Source organism: Cheilinus undulatus, linkage group 17 (genome assembly GCF_018320785.1).
Source record: "Cheilinus undulatus linkage group 17, ASM1832078v1, whole genome shotgun sequence".
Lineage (NCBI taxonomy): Eukaryota > Metazoa > Chordata > Actinopteri > Labriformes > Labridae > Cheilinus > Cheilinus undulatus.
The window spans coordinates 465,939-479,056 of NC_054881.1; the positions used below are offsets into that span (position 1 = coordinate 465,939).

The window sequence follows — 13,118 nt, forward strand, 5'->3', positions numbered from 1 at the left end:
ATAGATGTTATCGGGGCTCGTCGCAATGATATCGGACCGATAAGAATGACGTAATAATTTCCTGTTATCAGCCCGATAGTTATCGTGCACCCCTAATTCTAGTGAAACTCAGACACAATAATAATAAACAGTTCTATACAGCGAACCTTAATATCATTTTTAAGTGCAGACAATCATCACCATACTGTCTGAACAGTAGAAAAACACTAAGAATATGGTCAGATACTGAGGTTGTCTGAGCATTCTCTCCTCGCTAATGTCACTTTTATCCCATTTTTGCCTTTTTTCATCAGTTTTAGCTACTTTAATCCCACTTCTTTGCAATGTTTCACCCATTTCAGCTGCCTTTTGCCATTAAATCCCACTTTTCCCGAACCTTGCCACATGTTTACAGCTTTTTTGCCCACTTTAGTCACTGTTCACCATGTAGATTGTGGCTCTTGTGATGGCATTTTTCAGCAGTTTGGCTCTTTGGTTGAGCAGCGATGATTAACTCTGTTCTAGCTAGTAACTAAAAAGATGACTGTTGTTAAACCTGTGAACAAAAATAATCTAGTTAGATTTTATACCCCATTTTAACCTTTATTGATATATGTTCACAGGAATAATCCAGTATTTACCCAATAGAAATCCTGTGAATTTAGGAGGATGGCTGTACTTAATCTACGTCAGACCTCCATGGACGTGAGAATTTTTCGGTTGTCCCCTAAGAATCCAGACGTGTTAATCGGACATCACAGGATTGTTTGCACTGATACCCATCATCCTCTGCTGTCATTGGAAGCCTCGCCACCATAGATCTTCTGTCAGCATCTGGTTGATCTGCTGTAAGATCTTCATTTTCCTTAGAAGTCAGAGGAAGGAGAATGAGCATGTGGAAGGGTCATCCACAATGCTGCGCTGGCCATGAACACCACTGCCCACAGTAGGGATGGGAAAAACCATTCCAATTGGTTGTATATTTCCATCATTTACATTTAGTCTTACCTTAACGCCGTGTCTCCATGTGCCTTTTTAGCCTTTTCTCTGGCTGCAGCATGAACCTCAGACCTGTCTGTTTTTAACGTTGGACTACAGCCCAAACAGAACAGGTTTTATTCCTCGTCATAAAAACAGTTCAGATGTAGTTTGTGGACGCTGAACTGAAACATGAGGAGGTCAGATTTTTGTTCTGTGTCCCCCAGCTCTAGCTGTTGGTTTTAATCTGTTTACGTTTGATGAATGAACCCATTTAAGCTCTTTAACATCATGTTCCTCTCTCTCTACTCCACAGGACCATGAGACTGCTCCTCGCTCGCCCCTGGACCTAGCCTGTTTGAGAGCGAGTGAGAGAGTGATCCAGGATGGGGTTTGGTCGGGATCTGAGGAATTCCCATGAGGGTTTGCTGAAGCTGCAGGACTGGGAGTTAAAGGTACATCATTTAAACCCTAATCTCCTCTCAGATCCACAAAGGTGACATGGTCCTACATGTTCATGGCATATCTGCTCATGGTGGCACCCCCTAGTGTTAATGAAGGCTCTCATAAACAGCCACAGATCTCTCAGCCTGACCTCTACGTCTGGGTCTAATCTATCCTGACCAGTCTGAAGGACCTGGACCTGCCCAGAAACCTCCATACCTACATGCTTCTCTTCCATGGTACAGTGCAGCTCTGTGATTGGTCAGCTGGGTATCACAGGGTGCGACCATTCTCCACTAATGTCTACAGAGAGACTGTACTAATGTCTGTGGATGAACCAGTCAGAGCTGCTGGCCCCACCCTTGAAACGCCATCAGCTGATACAGATGCTTTCTAGACCTCAGACTGGTTATGGTCCATATGTCATTATTCACCTGAGAGCACCCCTAGTGGTCAGGAGTAGCAGCCTTAGTGGTCAGGAGTAGCAGCCTTAGTGGTCAGGAGTAGCAGCCCTAGTGGTCAGGAGGAGCAGACTTAGGGGTCAGGAGGAGCTGACCTTGTGGTCAGGAGGAGCAGCCCTAGTGGTCAGGAGGAGCAGCCGTAGTGATCAGGAGGAGCAGACTTAGGCATCAGGAGGAGCAGCCCTAGTGGTCAGGAGGAGCAGCCCTAGTGGTCATGAGGAGCAGCCCTAGTGGTCAGGAGGAGCAGCCCTAGTGGTCAGGAGGAGCAGCCCTAGTGGTCAGGAGGAGCAGCCCTAGTGGTCAGGAGGAGCAGACCTAGTGGTCAGGAGGAGCAGCCCTAGTGGTCAGGAGGAGCAGAGCTCGTGGTCAGGAGGAGCAGCCCTAGTGGTCAGGAGGAGCAGCCCTAGTGGTCAGGAGGAGCAGCCCTAGTGGTCAGGAGGAGCAGCCCTAGTGGTCAGGAGGAGCAGACCTAGTGGTCAGGAGGAGCAGCCCTAGTGGTCAGGAGGAGCAGCCCTAGTGCTCAGGAGGAGCAGACTTAGGCATCAGGAGGAGCAGAGCTAGTGGTCAGGAGGAGCAGCCCTAGTGGTCAGGAGGAGCAGCCCTAGTGATCAGGAAGAGCATTCCTAGAGGTCAGGAGGAGCAGCCCTAGTGGTCAGGAGGAGCAGACCTAGTGGTCAGGAGGAGCAGCCCTAGTGGTCAGGAGGAGCAGACCTAGTGGTCAGGAGGAGCAGCCCTAGTGATCAGGAGGAACAGACTTAGGCATCAGGAGGAGCAGCCCTAGTGGTCAGGAGGAGCAGCCCTAGTGGTCAGGAGGAGCAGCCCTAGTGCTCAGGAGGAGCGGACTTAGGCATCAGGAGAAGCAGACCTAGTGGTCAGGAGGAGCAGCCCTAGTGGTCAGGAGGAGCAGACTTAGGGGTCAGGAGGAGCAGACCTAGTGGTCAGGAGGACAGGCCTAGTGGTCAGGAGGAGCAGCCCTAGTGGTCAGGAGGAGCAGCCCTAGTGGTCAGGAGGAGCAGACTTAGGGGTCAGGAGGAGCAGACCTAGTGGTCAGGAGGAGCAGCCGTAGTGATCAGGAGGAGCAGACTTAGGCATCAGGAGGAGCAGCCCTAGTGGTCAGGAGGAGCAGCCCTAGTGGTAAGGAGGAGTAGACCTAGTGGTCATGAGGAGCAGCCCTAGTGGTCAGGAGGAGCAGACTTGGGCATCAGGAGGAGCAGAGCTCGTGGTCAGGAGGAGCAGCCCTAGTGGTCAGGAGGAGCAGCCCTAGTGATCAGGAGGAGCAGACTTAGGCATCAGGAGGAGCAGCCCTAGTGGTCAGGAGGAGCAGCCTTAGTGGTCAGGAGGAGCAGCCCTAGTGGTCAGGAGGAGCAGCCCTAGTGGTCAGGAGGAGCAGCCCTAGTGGTCAGGAGGAGCAGACTTAGGCATCAGGAGGAGCAGCCCTAGTGGTCAGGAGGAGCAGACCTAGTGGTCAGGAGGAGCAGCCCTAGTGGTCAGGAGGAGCAGCCCTAGTGCTCAGGAGGAGCAGACTTAGGCATCAGGAGGAGCAGAGCTAGTGGTCAGGAGGAGCAGCCCTAGTGGTCAGGAGGAGCAGCCCTAGTGATCAGGAAGAGCATTTCTAGAGGTCAGGAGGAGAAGCCCTAGTGGTCAGGAGGAGCAGACCTAGTGGTCAGGAGGAGCAGCCCTAGTGGTCAGGAGGAGCAGACCTAGTGGTCAGGAGGAGCAGCCCTAGTGATCAGGAGGAACAGACTTAGGCATCAGGAGGAGCAGCCCTAGTGGTCAGGAGGAGCAGCCCTAGTGGTCAGGAGGAGCAGCCCTAGTGCTCAGGAGGAGCGGACTTAGGCATCAGGAGAAGCAGACCTAGTGGTCAGGAGGAGCAGCCCTAGTGGTCAGGAGGAGCAGACTTAGGGGTCAGGAGGAGCAGACCTAGTGGTCAGGAGGAGCAGCCCTTGTGGTCAGGAGGAGCAGACTTAGGCATCAGGAGGAGCAGACCTAGTGGTCAGGAGGAGCAGCCCTAGTGATCAGGAAGAGCATTTCTAGAGGTCAGGAGGAGCAGCCCTTGTGGTCAGGAGGAGCAGACTTAGGCATCAGGAGGAGCAGACCTAGTTGTCAGGAGGAGCAGCCCTAGTGGTCAGGAGGAGCAGACCTAGTGGTCAGGAGGAGCAGACCTAGTGGTCAGGAGGAGCAGCCGTAGTGATCAGGAGGAGCAGACTTAGGCATCAGGAGGAGCAGCCCTAGTGGTCAGGAGGAGCAGCCCTAGTGGTCAGGAGGAGCAGCCCTAGTGGTCATGAGGAGCAGACCTAGTGGTCAGGAGGAGCAGCCCTAGTGGTCAGGAGGAGCAGCCCTAGTGGTCATGAGGAGCAGCCCTAGTGCTCAGGAGGAGCAGACTTGGGCATCAGGAGGAGCAGAGCTCGTGGTCAGGAGGAGCAGCCCTAGTGGTCAGGAGGAGCAGACTTAGGGGTCAGGAGGAGCAGCCCTAGTGGTCAGAAGGAGCAGCCCTAGTGATCAGGAGGAGCAGACTTAGGCATCAGGAGGAGCAGAGCTAGTGGTCAGGAGGAGCAGCCCTAGTGGTCAGGAGGAGCAGCCCTAGTGATCAGGAGGAGCAGCCCTAGTGGTCAGGAGGAGCAGCCCTAGTGATCAGGAGGAGCAGACTTAGGCGTCAGGAGGAGCAGCCCTAGTGGTCAGGAGGAGCAGACTTAGGGGTCAGGAGGAGCAGCCCTAGTGGTCAGGAGGAGCAGGCCTAGTGGTCAGGAGGAGCAGACCTAGTGGTCAGGAGGAGCAGACTCAGGGGTCAGGAGGAGCAGCCCTAGTGGTCAGGAGGAGTTGCCCTGGTGTTCAGGAGGAGCAGACTTAGGCATCAGGAGGAGCAGACCTTGTGGTCAGGAGGAGCAGCCCTAGTGGTCAGGAGGAGCAGACTTAGGGTTCAGGAGGAGCAGACTTAGGGGTCAGGAGGAGCAGACCTAGTGGTCAGAAGGAGCAGCCCTAGGGGTCAGGAGGAGCAGACTTAGGGGTCAGGAGGAGCAGCCCTAGTGGTCAGGAGGAGCAGGCCTAGTGGTCAGGAGGAGCAGACCTAGTGGTCAGGAGGAGCAGACTTAGGGGTCAGGAGGAGCAGCCCTAGTGGCCAGGAGGAGCAGACTTAGGGGTCAGGAGGAGCAGCCCTAGTGGTCAGGAGGAGCAGGCCTAGTGGTCAGGAGGAGCAGCCCTAGTGGTCAGGAGGAGAACAGCAGATGTACAGAAACAGGACGCTGTGGTGACGGCGTGGAGCAGAAGAAGACGGCGGTGCTTCATGACTCTGTCCTCTCTGTCGCCCCCTAGCTGCTGGAGACGGTGAAGCGCTTCATGACTCTGAGGGTGAAGAGCGATAAAGAGTACGCCGCCCTGCTGCTCAGCACGACTCAGCAAACGGAGAAACAGGAAGCAGCTGATTACATCAGCACCGTCAGTAAGGTGAGTCACAGCCAGTGCTGTAGTCCAGTCACCAAACCTCAAGTCCGAGTCGAGCCCCGAGTTCCTGGTATTCAAGTCCGAGCTGAGTCCGAGTCACCAAAGAAAAATTCAAGCCGAGTTTCAGTTGAGTCCCCATTACCCGTGTTCTAGCTCTAGTCGAGTCCCTGGTACCTAAAACCTAGAGCCAAACTAAGTTATGTGATGAGTTATTTTTAAGCCATTCCAGTTTTCCAGGTGTTTACACTGATGTGTTTCATTAGTGTATGAATTAATTCAACTATTTATTCTAATAGGCTGGAGGAGCTGTGACACTCTTCATAGATATTATTAGTTATATTTACAGGATGATTGGTGTATTTGGGGTGGAAAAATGAGACAACATATTTTTAACTGAAGTCTTTACTTCTGTCTTATACTAAACATTGCTCCTTTAAAATGACTGGATTTATTCTGATTTCTTACTAACAACTAAAATTCCAATTTTCTCCGTGGGACATTTGAACACATCATAAAAAGGTCTTAACTTCGTCCCCCTTCGATACTCTAAAGTCTGAGTTGTAATTAAACTCATCATAATTAGCTCACTAATCAGTGTTACCTTGATGATGTTGAAGCAGATTTCAACATTGAATTGATATTTTTACCTAAGGGGACTCTCTACAAGGTTTAAGAGTTTTTATCACTCTGTCCCAGACTGAGGAGGATTACTGTTCAGCAGCAACAGCAGATAATATGAGCAGTCTGAGCAGCTGATGGAGATTTTCAGACATTCAAAGGTAGGCTGGCTGCATTTTAGTTTAATTTCTGTAAAGATTCCCGTGGGAATACAGAGAAGAGCCACAGGTTTAAACTATGAGCTCCTCTCTCTGTCACACAGGCTCCTCCTGCTCTCTTTCTGGTTGTTTTTTTACGGACAGCAGGTTAGACTCACGTGAACGTGCATGCAGCCGAACGCACACCGGGTGCTGCCTGAACACTGATCAGTTATTCGGGGTTTTCTCACACAAAAAGGAACAAATATTACAGAATAAAATAGTCTTCAGCAAAAAGGTTCGAGTACTTCTCTTCATTCTTGAGTCCTGACGCAGTTAAAGCTTGAGTCCAGGTCAACGTCCGAGTCATTAGCGCTCCTGGACTTGAGTACTACAAGACTGGTCACAGCTGTCTATCAGCTTCAAGCCCCGCCCACTGTGTCTCAGTGACATTTAACTTAAACAGTTAACCTCTCTGTGACCTTTAACCTTCTCTGTAAAACCACAGAGATGAAGCAGTCGTCTGCTCAGCTGCTCTCACAGACGCCGTCTCTCTCTCAGTCTTGGTCTCAGGTGATCCGTCAGACCGAGGCGTTGGGCCGAATCATGAGGAGTCACGCTGACGACCTGAACTCTGGTCCTCTCCATCGTCTCGCCACACTGATCAGAGACAAACAGCAGGTGAAGAAGAGCTACCAGAGTCTTCATCAGCAGCTGGAGAGTCACAACCACAAGGTGGGTCTGAGGGGGAGGGGCCCCAACCACAAGATGGGTCTGAGGGGGAGGGGCCCCAACCACAAGGTGGGTCTGAGGGGGAGGGGCCCCAACCACAAGATGGGTCTGAGGGGGAGGGGCCCCAACCACAAGGTGGGTCTGAGGGGGAGGGGCCAAAACCACAAGATGGGTCTGAGGGGGAGGGGCCACAACCACAAGGTGGGTCTGAGGGGGAGGGGCCACAACCACAAGATGGGTCTGAGGGGGAGGGGCCCCAACCACAATGTGAGTCTGAGGGGGAGGGGCCCCAACCACAAGCTGGTTCTGCGGGGGAGGGGCCAAAACCACAACATGGGACTGAGGGGGAGGGGCCACAACCACAAGGTAGGTCTGAGGGGGAGGGGCCTCAACCACAAGGTGAGTCTGAGGGGGAGGGGCCACAACCACAAGGTAGGTCTGAGGAGGGGCCCCACCACAAGGTGGGGCTGAGGGGGAGGGGCCACAACCACAAGGTCGGTCTGAGGGGGAGGGGCCCCACCACAAGGTGGGGCTGAGGGGGAGGGGCCACAACCACAAGGTAGGTCTGAGGGGGAGGGGCCGCAACCACAAGGGGAGTCTGCGGGGGAGGGGCCACCACCACAAGGTGGGGCTGAGGGGGAGGGGCCACAACCACAAGGTAGGTCTGAGGGGGAGGGGCCCCACCACAAGGTGGGTCTGAGGGGGAGGGGCCCCACCACAAGATGGGTCTGAGGGGGAGGGGCCACAACCACAAGATGGGTCTGAGGGGGAGGGGCCCCAACCACAATGTGAGTCTGAGGGGGAGGGGCCCCAACCACAAGGTGGGTCTGAGGGGGAGGGGCCTCAACCACAAGGTGAGTCTGAGGGGGAGGGGCCACAACCACAAGGTGGGTCTGAGGGGGAGGGGCCCCACCACAAGGTGGGTCTGAGGGGGAGGGGCCACAACCACAAGATGGGTCTGAGGGGGAGGGGCCCCAACCACAATGTGAGTCTGAGGTGGAGGGGCCCCAACCACAAGGTGGGGCTGAGGGGGAGGAGCTTCAACCACAAGGTGAGTCTGAGGTACAGGGACATGCAGGCCGACACTGACGTTGTCATCCCTGGCGGTCTGAATGGTGGTCTCCTCCTTCAGTTACCATGTTTACATTGTTCTGTTGTTGCTAGGTAACCAGGAGTGACCTGGACAAACTGAAGACAACGTACCGTCAGCTGAGCCGTGAGGCGAACAACGCCAAAGAGAAGTACAGAGACGCTCTGTCCAAAGGTTTCTGCGTTTAAACATCAGTTAAAGTCTGTGCTGTTAGCATTAGAGAAGACCTGTCCCAAATATTTTAGAACGTTTTTCAAGTGATGAATGATCTACTCTCTCTCGTCCAATCACAGGCCGGGAAGCAGAGCGAGCTCGGGAGCGTTACGACAAAGCCACGGCGAAACTTCATAACCTCCATAACCAGTATGTATTAGCGGTGTGCGGCGCTCGGACACAGCAGGACGAACACAGACGGCACGCCGCTCCAGCACTGCTAGACGCCCTCCAGAGAATGCAGGAGGACATGACGCTGGCCCTGTGAGTCACATGACCACACATGGTTGGCTCTGATCTCACTAGTCCCAACATTCTGTCACATCCACACGAAGGAGCAGAGATGCTTGGCTCTGATTTTGCTAAGAGAGACACACCATTCTATGACCTTTATGATCTTCTAAACATTCAGAAGCGTTATGACACTAATTTTTACCTCTGGCCCCTTAAAACTTTAAAACTGTTCCTTTTTGTATTCTGAGCTCTTTAGTCCCTTATGTTCCAGTCTTTCCCTTTACAGCCGTTAATCTAGATGGAATGTTTTCACCCAGAGCACGGCAGGGCCAGTAGTGGCAGAGTACCTGGATGTGTGGCTTTTCTCAGTATCTGTGTACTTCTTGTTCCTTTCACAGTAAAAGCATCCTGGAGGAGTACTGTGAAATCAGCAGCCTGCTGACGGAGGAGATCGTGAAGGTTCATCAGGAGATCTCAGCAGCCGTGGAGCAGATCGACCCTCTGGCTGAGTACCAGCACTTCATTGACGCCTACAGGTCAGACAGTTTCCTAGATAACAGTGTGGCCGTGCCTCTCCATGTCACCATGGTAACAGAACCCGCCCCCTCAGGTCTCCGGAGACGCCAGAGGCAAGCGTGGAGTTCGACACGTCTTTGCTGGAGGAGACAGAAAATCTGCCAGCCAATGAGATCCTCTGGAACACACTGACTGCTGAAAGTCTACAGGCCATGTGAGCTCCTTCAAAATAAAACCCCTGTCACCCGCCAAAGTAAAACCTTGCAGAGTGACAAGGCCTTGAACAGAGGCCCTGGACTTTCCAGGACAGTCCTGGAAAGATGGTGACCACGCCGCTGTAGCATGTTTGTTTATTTTGTCTGTTTCTCCAGGTCGTCGTCAGCAACAGAAGAGCTGACGCTGACTCAGCAGAATCTGCGGACGAAGGAGGCGTTGGCTGAAGACCTGGACGCCAAAATCCAGTCTAGTCAGGAGAGCACGGAAAGGAAGAGCGAGTGAGTGAGCGACTAATATTAAAGCAGTAGAAGAGGAAACTGTCTCTTTCTGACTCGGTGTCTCTCACCCTCAGCTGTGTCCTGCTGCTCAGCCAGAAACTCTCTCTCCTCGAGCTTCACCACGCCGTCCAATCACTGCGCAGCTCTGAGGCTCGACTCGCCTCCCAGAAGGCCCTGCTAGACTCCAAGATGGCCACAGCTGCCAGCCCGCCACCGCCACCTCCTCCCCCCGCCCTACCATATGAGGACGACGCCCGCTCTGTCGGCTCCACAGTAAATCCCCCCGATATTATCGATAACTAATGATCAATAACAGAGGACTGATTAATGATCAATAACAGAGGACTGATTAATGATCAATAACAGAGGACTGATTAATGATCAATAACAGAGGACTATTTAATGATCATTAACAGAGGACTGATTAATGAGATATTGATTAATGATCAATAAAAGATGGTGATTAATATTTTGAATACTTTCAGGATAAATCCAAAGAGAAAGGCTCTCGGTTCGACACTCTGAGACACTCTCTAGCTGGGATGATCCGCTCTCCTAAAGCCATGCTAGGCTCCTCCTCCTCAGTAAGTCTCACCACCTGTCTGTTTATTTTTTTTATAACTTTATTTTTCTCATTTTCCAACAACATAAACAACACAATGCATTTCCAGAGAAAAATCAACATAAACACAAAAGTTTCCAGGGACACTGCAGGTAATCTTCTCAACCCTACATAGACAAATCAGACTTTGGCATCACTTTCAATGTACATAGTCCATTTCCTCCAGATCTGTTCATGTTCATTTCCTTTGAATTTTAGATGGTGTGTCAACTTTTCCATTGCATATATATCCTGTATAATTTCCAACCAGTGTTCCTTCTTTGGAGATTCAGCTTTGTACCAGTTTCTAGTTATAGCTTTTTTACAGGCCACCATTAGGATTTTGAACAAGTATCGATCATTTTTTCCCACAGTTTCTTCAATGTTTCCAAGGTACATGACAACACAACTATTTGGGATATCATAACCCATTATAGTACTCACAGTAGTATTTAGAGAATTCCAGAAAGGTTTTAAAACAGAACAGCTCCAGAACACGTGTGTATGGTTGCTTTCTTGGTCTCCACATAACCTCCAGCATGGTTGGGAGGTCTTTAGCTGCCTGCTCTTAATCTGTGGCATTATGAAAAACCTGGTGAGGTTCTTCCACGCAAATTCTCTCCAAATTTGTGAGCTTGTGATCGTGCATTGTGTCATACACATTCTATACCAATCCTCATCTGATATCATTGTCTTTAATTCTAGTTCCCATTTGTTTTTAATGTACAGTGTCGTAGCTGTTCTGTTTTCCCCAAATGCCTTATAAAAAGCAGAGATGATAGGAGATTTCCCCTGATGATAGGCATCAACTATAATTTGGATTATGCCATTCAGTTCCTTTTTGGGATCAGCTTTGACTTCTTTCAAGACATAATGTCGAATCTGTAGATATCTAAAGAAATCTTCCTTTTCTAGTCCAAATTTCTTTTGTAATTCATGAAAACTCATACATTCCCCATGTTTTAAAATGGTACAGAGAGCCGTAATTCCTTTTTTTGTCCACTGTTTGAATCTTGAGTCATATTTACCTGGTGTGAAATTTGGATCATATGCAACCCAGTTCAATATCTTTCTCTCTGTTTGTAGTTTGTATTTCTTTATGACCTTATCCCAAACGTCCAGTGTAAAGTGTGTTATTGGATCTATTCCATGTTTTGTAATTTCTGTCCGTTCTCCATTACCTATCAGGGCTGGAATCCGTAAATCCATGTCCATCATTTCTATATCCTTCCACCTGGCTTCATATTCAGATATGCACCAACAAGTCAGTGGCCTCAACTGTGCTGAGTAGAAATACTCTTGCAAATTAGGCAGGGACACCCCCCCCCCCCACTCTTAGGGAGTTGAAGAGTTGAATATTTTATTCTCGATTTTTTGCCATTCCATATGAATCTTGATATGTTTTTGTCCCAGGTGTTAAATTTGCTTTGTGGTATCATTATTGGTAAACATTGAAACAGGTACAGCAACCTTGGGATGATATTCATTTTAACTACCTTAATTCTAGAATTAAAATCTAGAGGGAAAGTCGACCACCTTTGTAAATCCCTTTGTATGTTTTGTTCAATCACATTGTAGTTTGCTTCATATAATTTGTCAAGTCTCTTAGTTATTGTGGCTCCAAGATATTTCATTGTTTTACAATTCCAATTACAGTTAAATGTGTCTTTAATTTCTTGAGATGGGGAATAGTTAAATGTTAATACCTGTGTTTTTGTTACATTAATCCTATATCCTGAGTAAAATCCATAAACCTTAAGAAAATTCATCAGCAAGGGGAATCCTTTTTCTGGATGGATTAAAAAAATAATTACATCATCCGCGAAGAGGCCAATTATATGCTTTTCGTTCCCAATTCTCAATCCCTCTAAACTAACATTTTGTGGGATGGCTTGTGCTAATGGTTCTATATAGAGGGCGAAGAGTGCAGGACTCGGACAGCAGCCCTGTCTAGTGCCTCTTTCTAATTTTATCCTTTCCGATAGATGACCATTGACTTTTATTCTTGCAGTCGGTTCTTGATATATATTTTTAATGTTTTGTATTGACTTTTCATTGAAACCAAATTTTTCCAGTGTTAAATATAAAAATGCCCAACTAACACTATCGAATGCCTTTTCTGCATCAAGGCTGATTACCATGGCTTCAACACCCTTTTTTTTGTATGTGATTTAAAATGTGTAGTGTCCTTCTGACGTTGTCTTGGGTTTGACGTCCTTTAATAAACCCAGTTTGATCCTCATCAATTAACACAGGGATAAAGGTCTCTAATCTTTTACAAAGAATTGAAGTGTAAATTTTATAATCAACATTTAGGATTGAGATTGGGCAAAAGTTGCTGCATTGTTCTCTATCCTTGCCTTCCTTTGGGATGAGTGAAATAATTGCCTCCTGCCATGATGGAGGTACCCCTCCCTCCTTCAGCGTCCAGTTGAAAGATGACAAAAGTAGAGGAGTTAATTCTTTTTAAAATATTTTATACAGCTCAGATGGGAACCCGTCACTACCCGGAGATTTATTGGCCTTTGTTCTACTGATCGCATCTAGTATTTCTTCTTTTCTTATTTCCGTAGTTGCAATGTTGTTCTGCATCTCACCAATAGATGGCAGATCGAGTGTGTGGAGAAAATTTCTAATAGTGTCCTCATCAGCTGATAAAGGCTTTGAATAAAGCTTTTTATAATAATCTTTAAATACATTCAATATTTCCTCAGGTTCATAGATTAATTGGCAGCTTTTAGGGTCTCTTATTTTATTGATGATATTAGCAGATTGTTGTTTGCGTAGTCTTCTTGCCAATAGTTTAATACTTTTTGGACCGGATTCGTAATATGTTTGTTTTAGAAATCTAGCTTTCTTTTCCATCTCCTCTCTGAGAATGCCATCAATCTCCTGTCTTACTTTCTTAATTTGTCTGTATATTTTAGGATCTTGATATTTTTTATGTTGCTTTTCTAATTCCTTCAGAATTCCCACTTGTTGATTATATTTGGTATATTTTGCCTTCTTCTGTGCTGAGGTTAAGGCAATCAATTTTCCACATAATACTGCCTTTAAAGCATCCCAGAGTATGGCCGGATCCACCTCCCCATTATCATTTTCCTCTATATAGCTTTTAATATCTGCCCTTATTTGTTCCACTATTGTTTTGTTGTTCAGAATACCCACATTCAACCTCCACAA

At 48.8% G+C, this 13,118-nt stretch overlaps 1 protein-coding gene across 2 annotated transcripts in view; it reads left to right on the forward strand.

Annotated features, from left to right (window-relative positions):
• fer (fer (fps/fes related) tyrosine kinase) overlaps nucleotides 1-13,118 on the forward strand; it is a 34,405-nt gene that overhangs the window by 6,528 nt on the left and 14,759 nt on the right. For both annotated transcript variants that reach the window (XM_041810504.1, XM_041810505.1), the window contains exons 2-11: nucleotides 1,274-1,412; nucleotides 5,172-5,303; nucleotides 6,617-6,790; nucleotides 7,952-8,051; nucleotides 8,171-8,354; nucleotides 8,723-8,860; nucleotides 8,935-9,054; nucleotides 9,212-9,334; nucleotides 9,409-9,607; nucleotides 9,820-9,918. In XM_041810504.1, coding sequence (XP_041666438.1) covers nucleotides 1,344-1,412; nucleotides 5,172-5,303; nucleotides 6,617-6,790; nucleotides 7,952-8,051; nucleotides 8,171-8,354; nucleotides 8,723-8,860; nucleotides 8,935-9,054; nucleotides 9,212-9,334; nucleotides 9,409-9,607; nucleotides 9,820-9,918 — 1,338 coding nt within the window. In that variant the 5' untranslated portion in view covers nucleotides 1,274-1,343. The remainder of the gene's footprint in view (nucleotides 1-1,273; nucleotides 1,413-5,171; nucleotides 5,304-6,616; nucleotides 6,791-7,951; nucleotides 8,052-8,170; nucleotides 8,355-8,722; nucleotides 8,861-8,934; nucleotides 9,055-9,211; nucleotides 9,335-9,408; nucleotides 9,608-9,819; nucleotides 9,919-13,118) is intronic.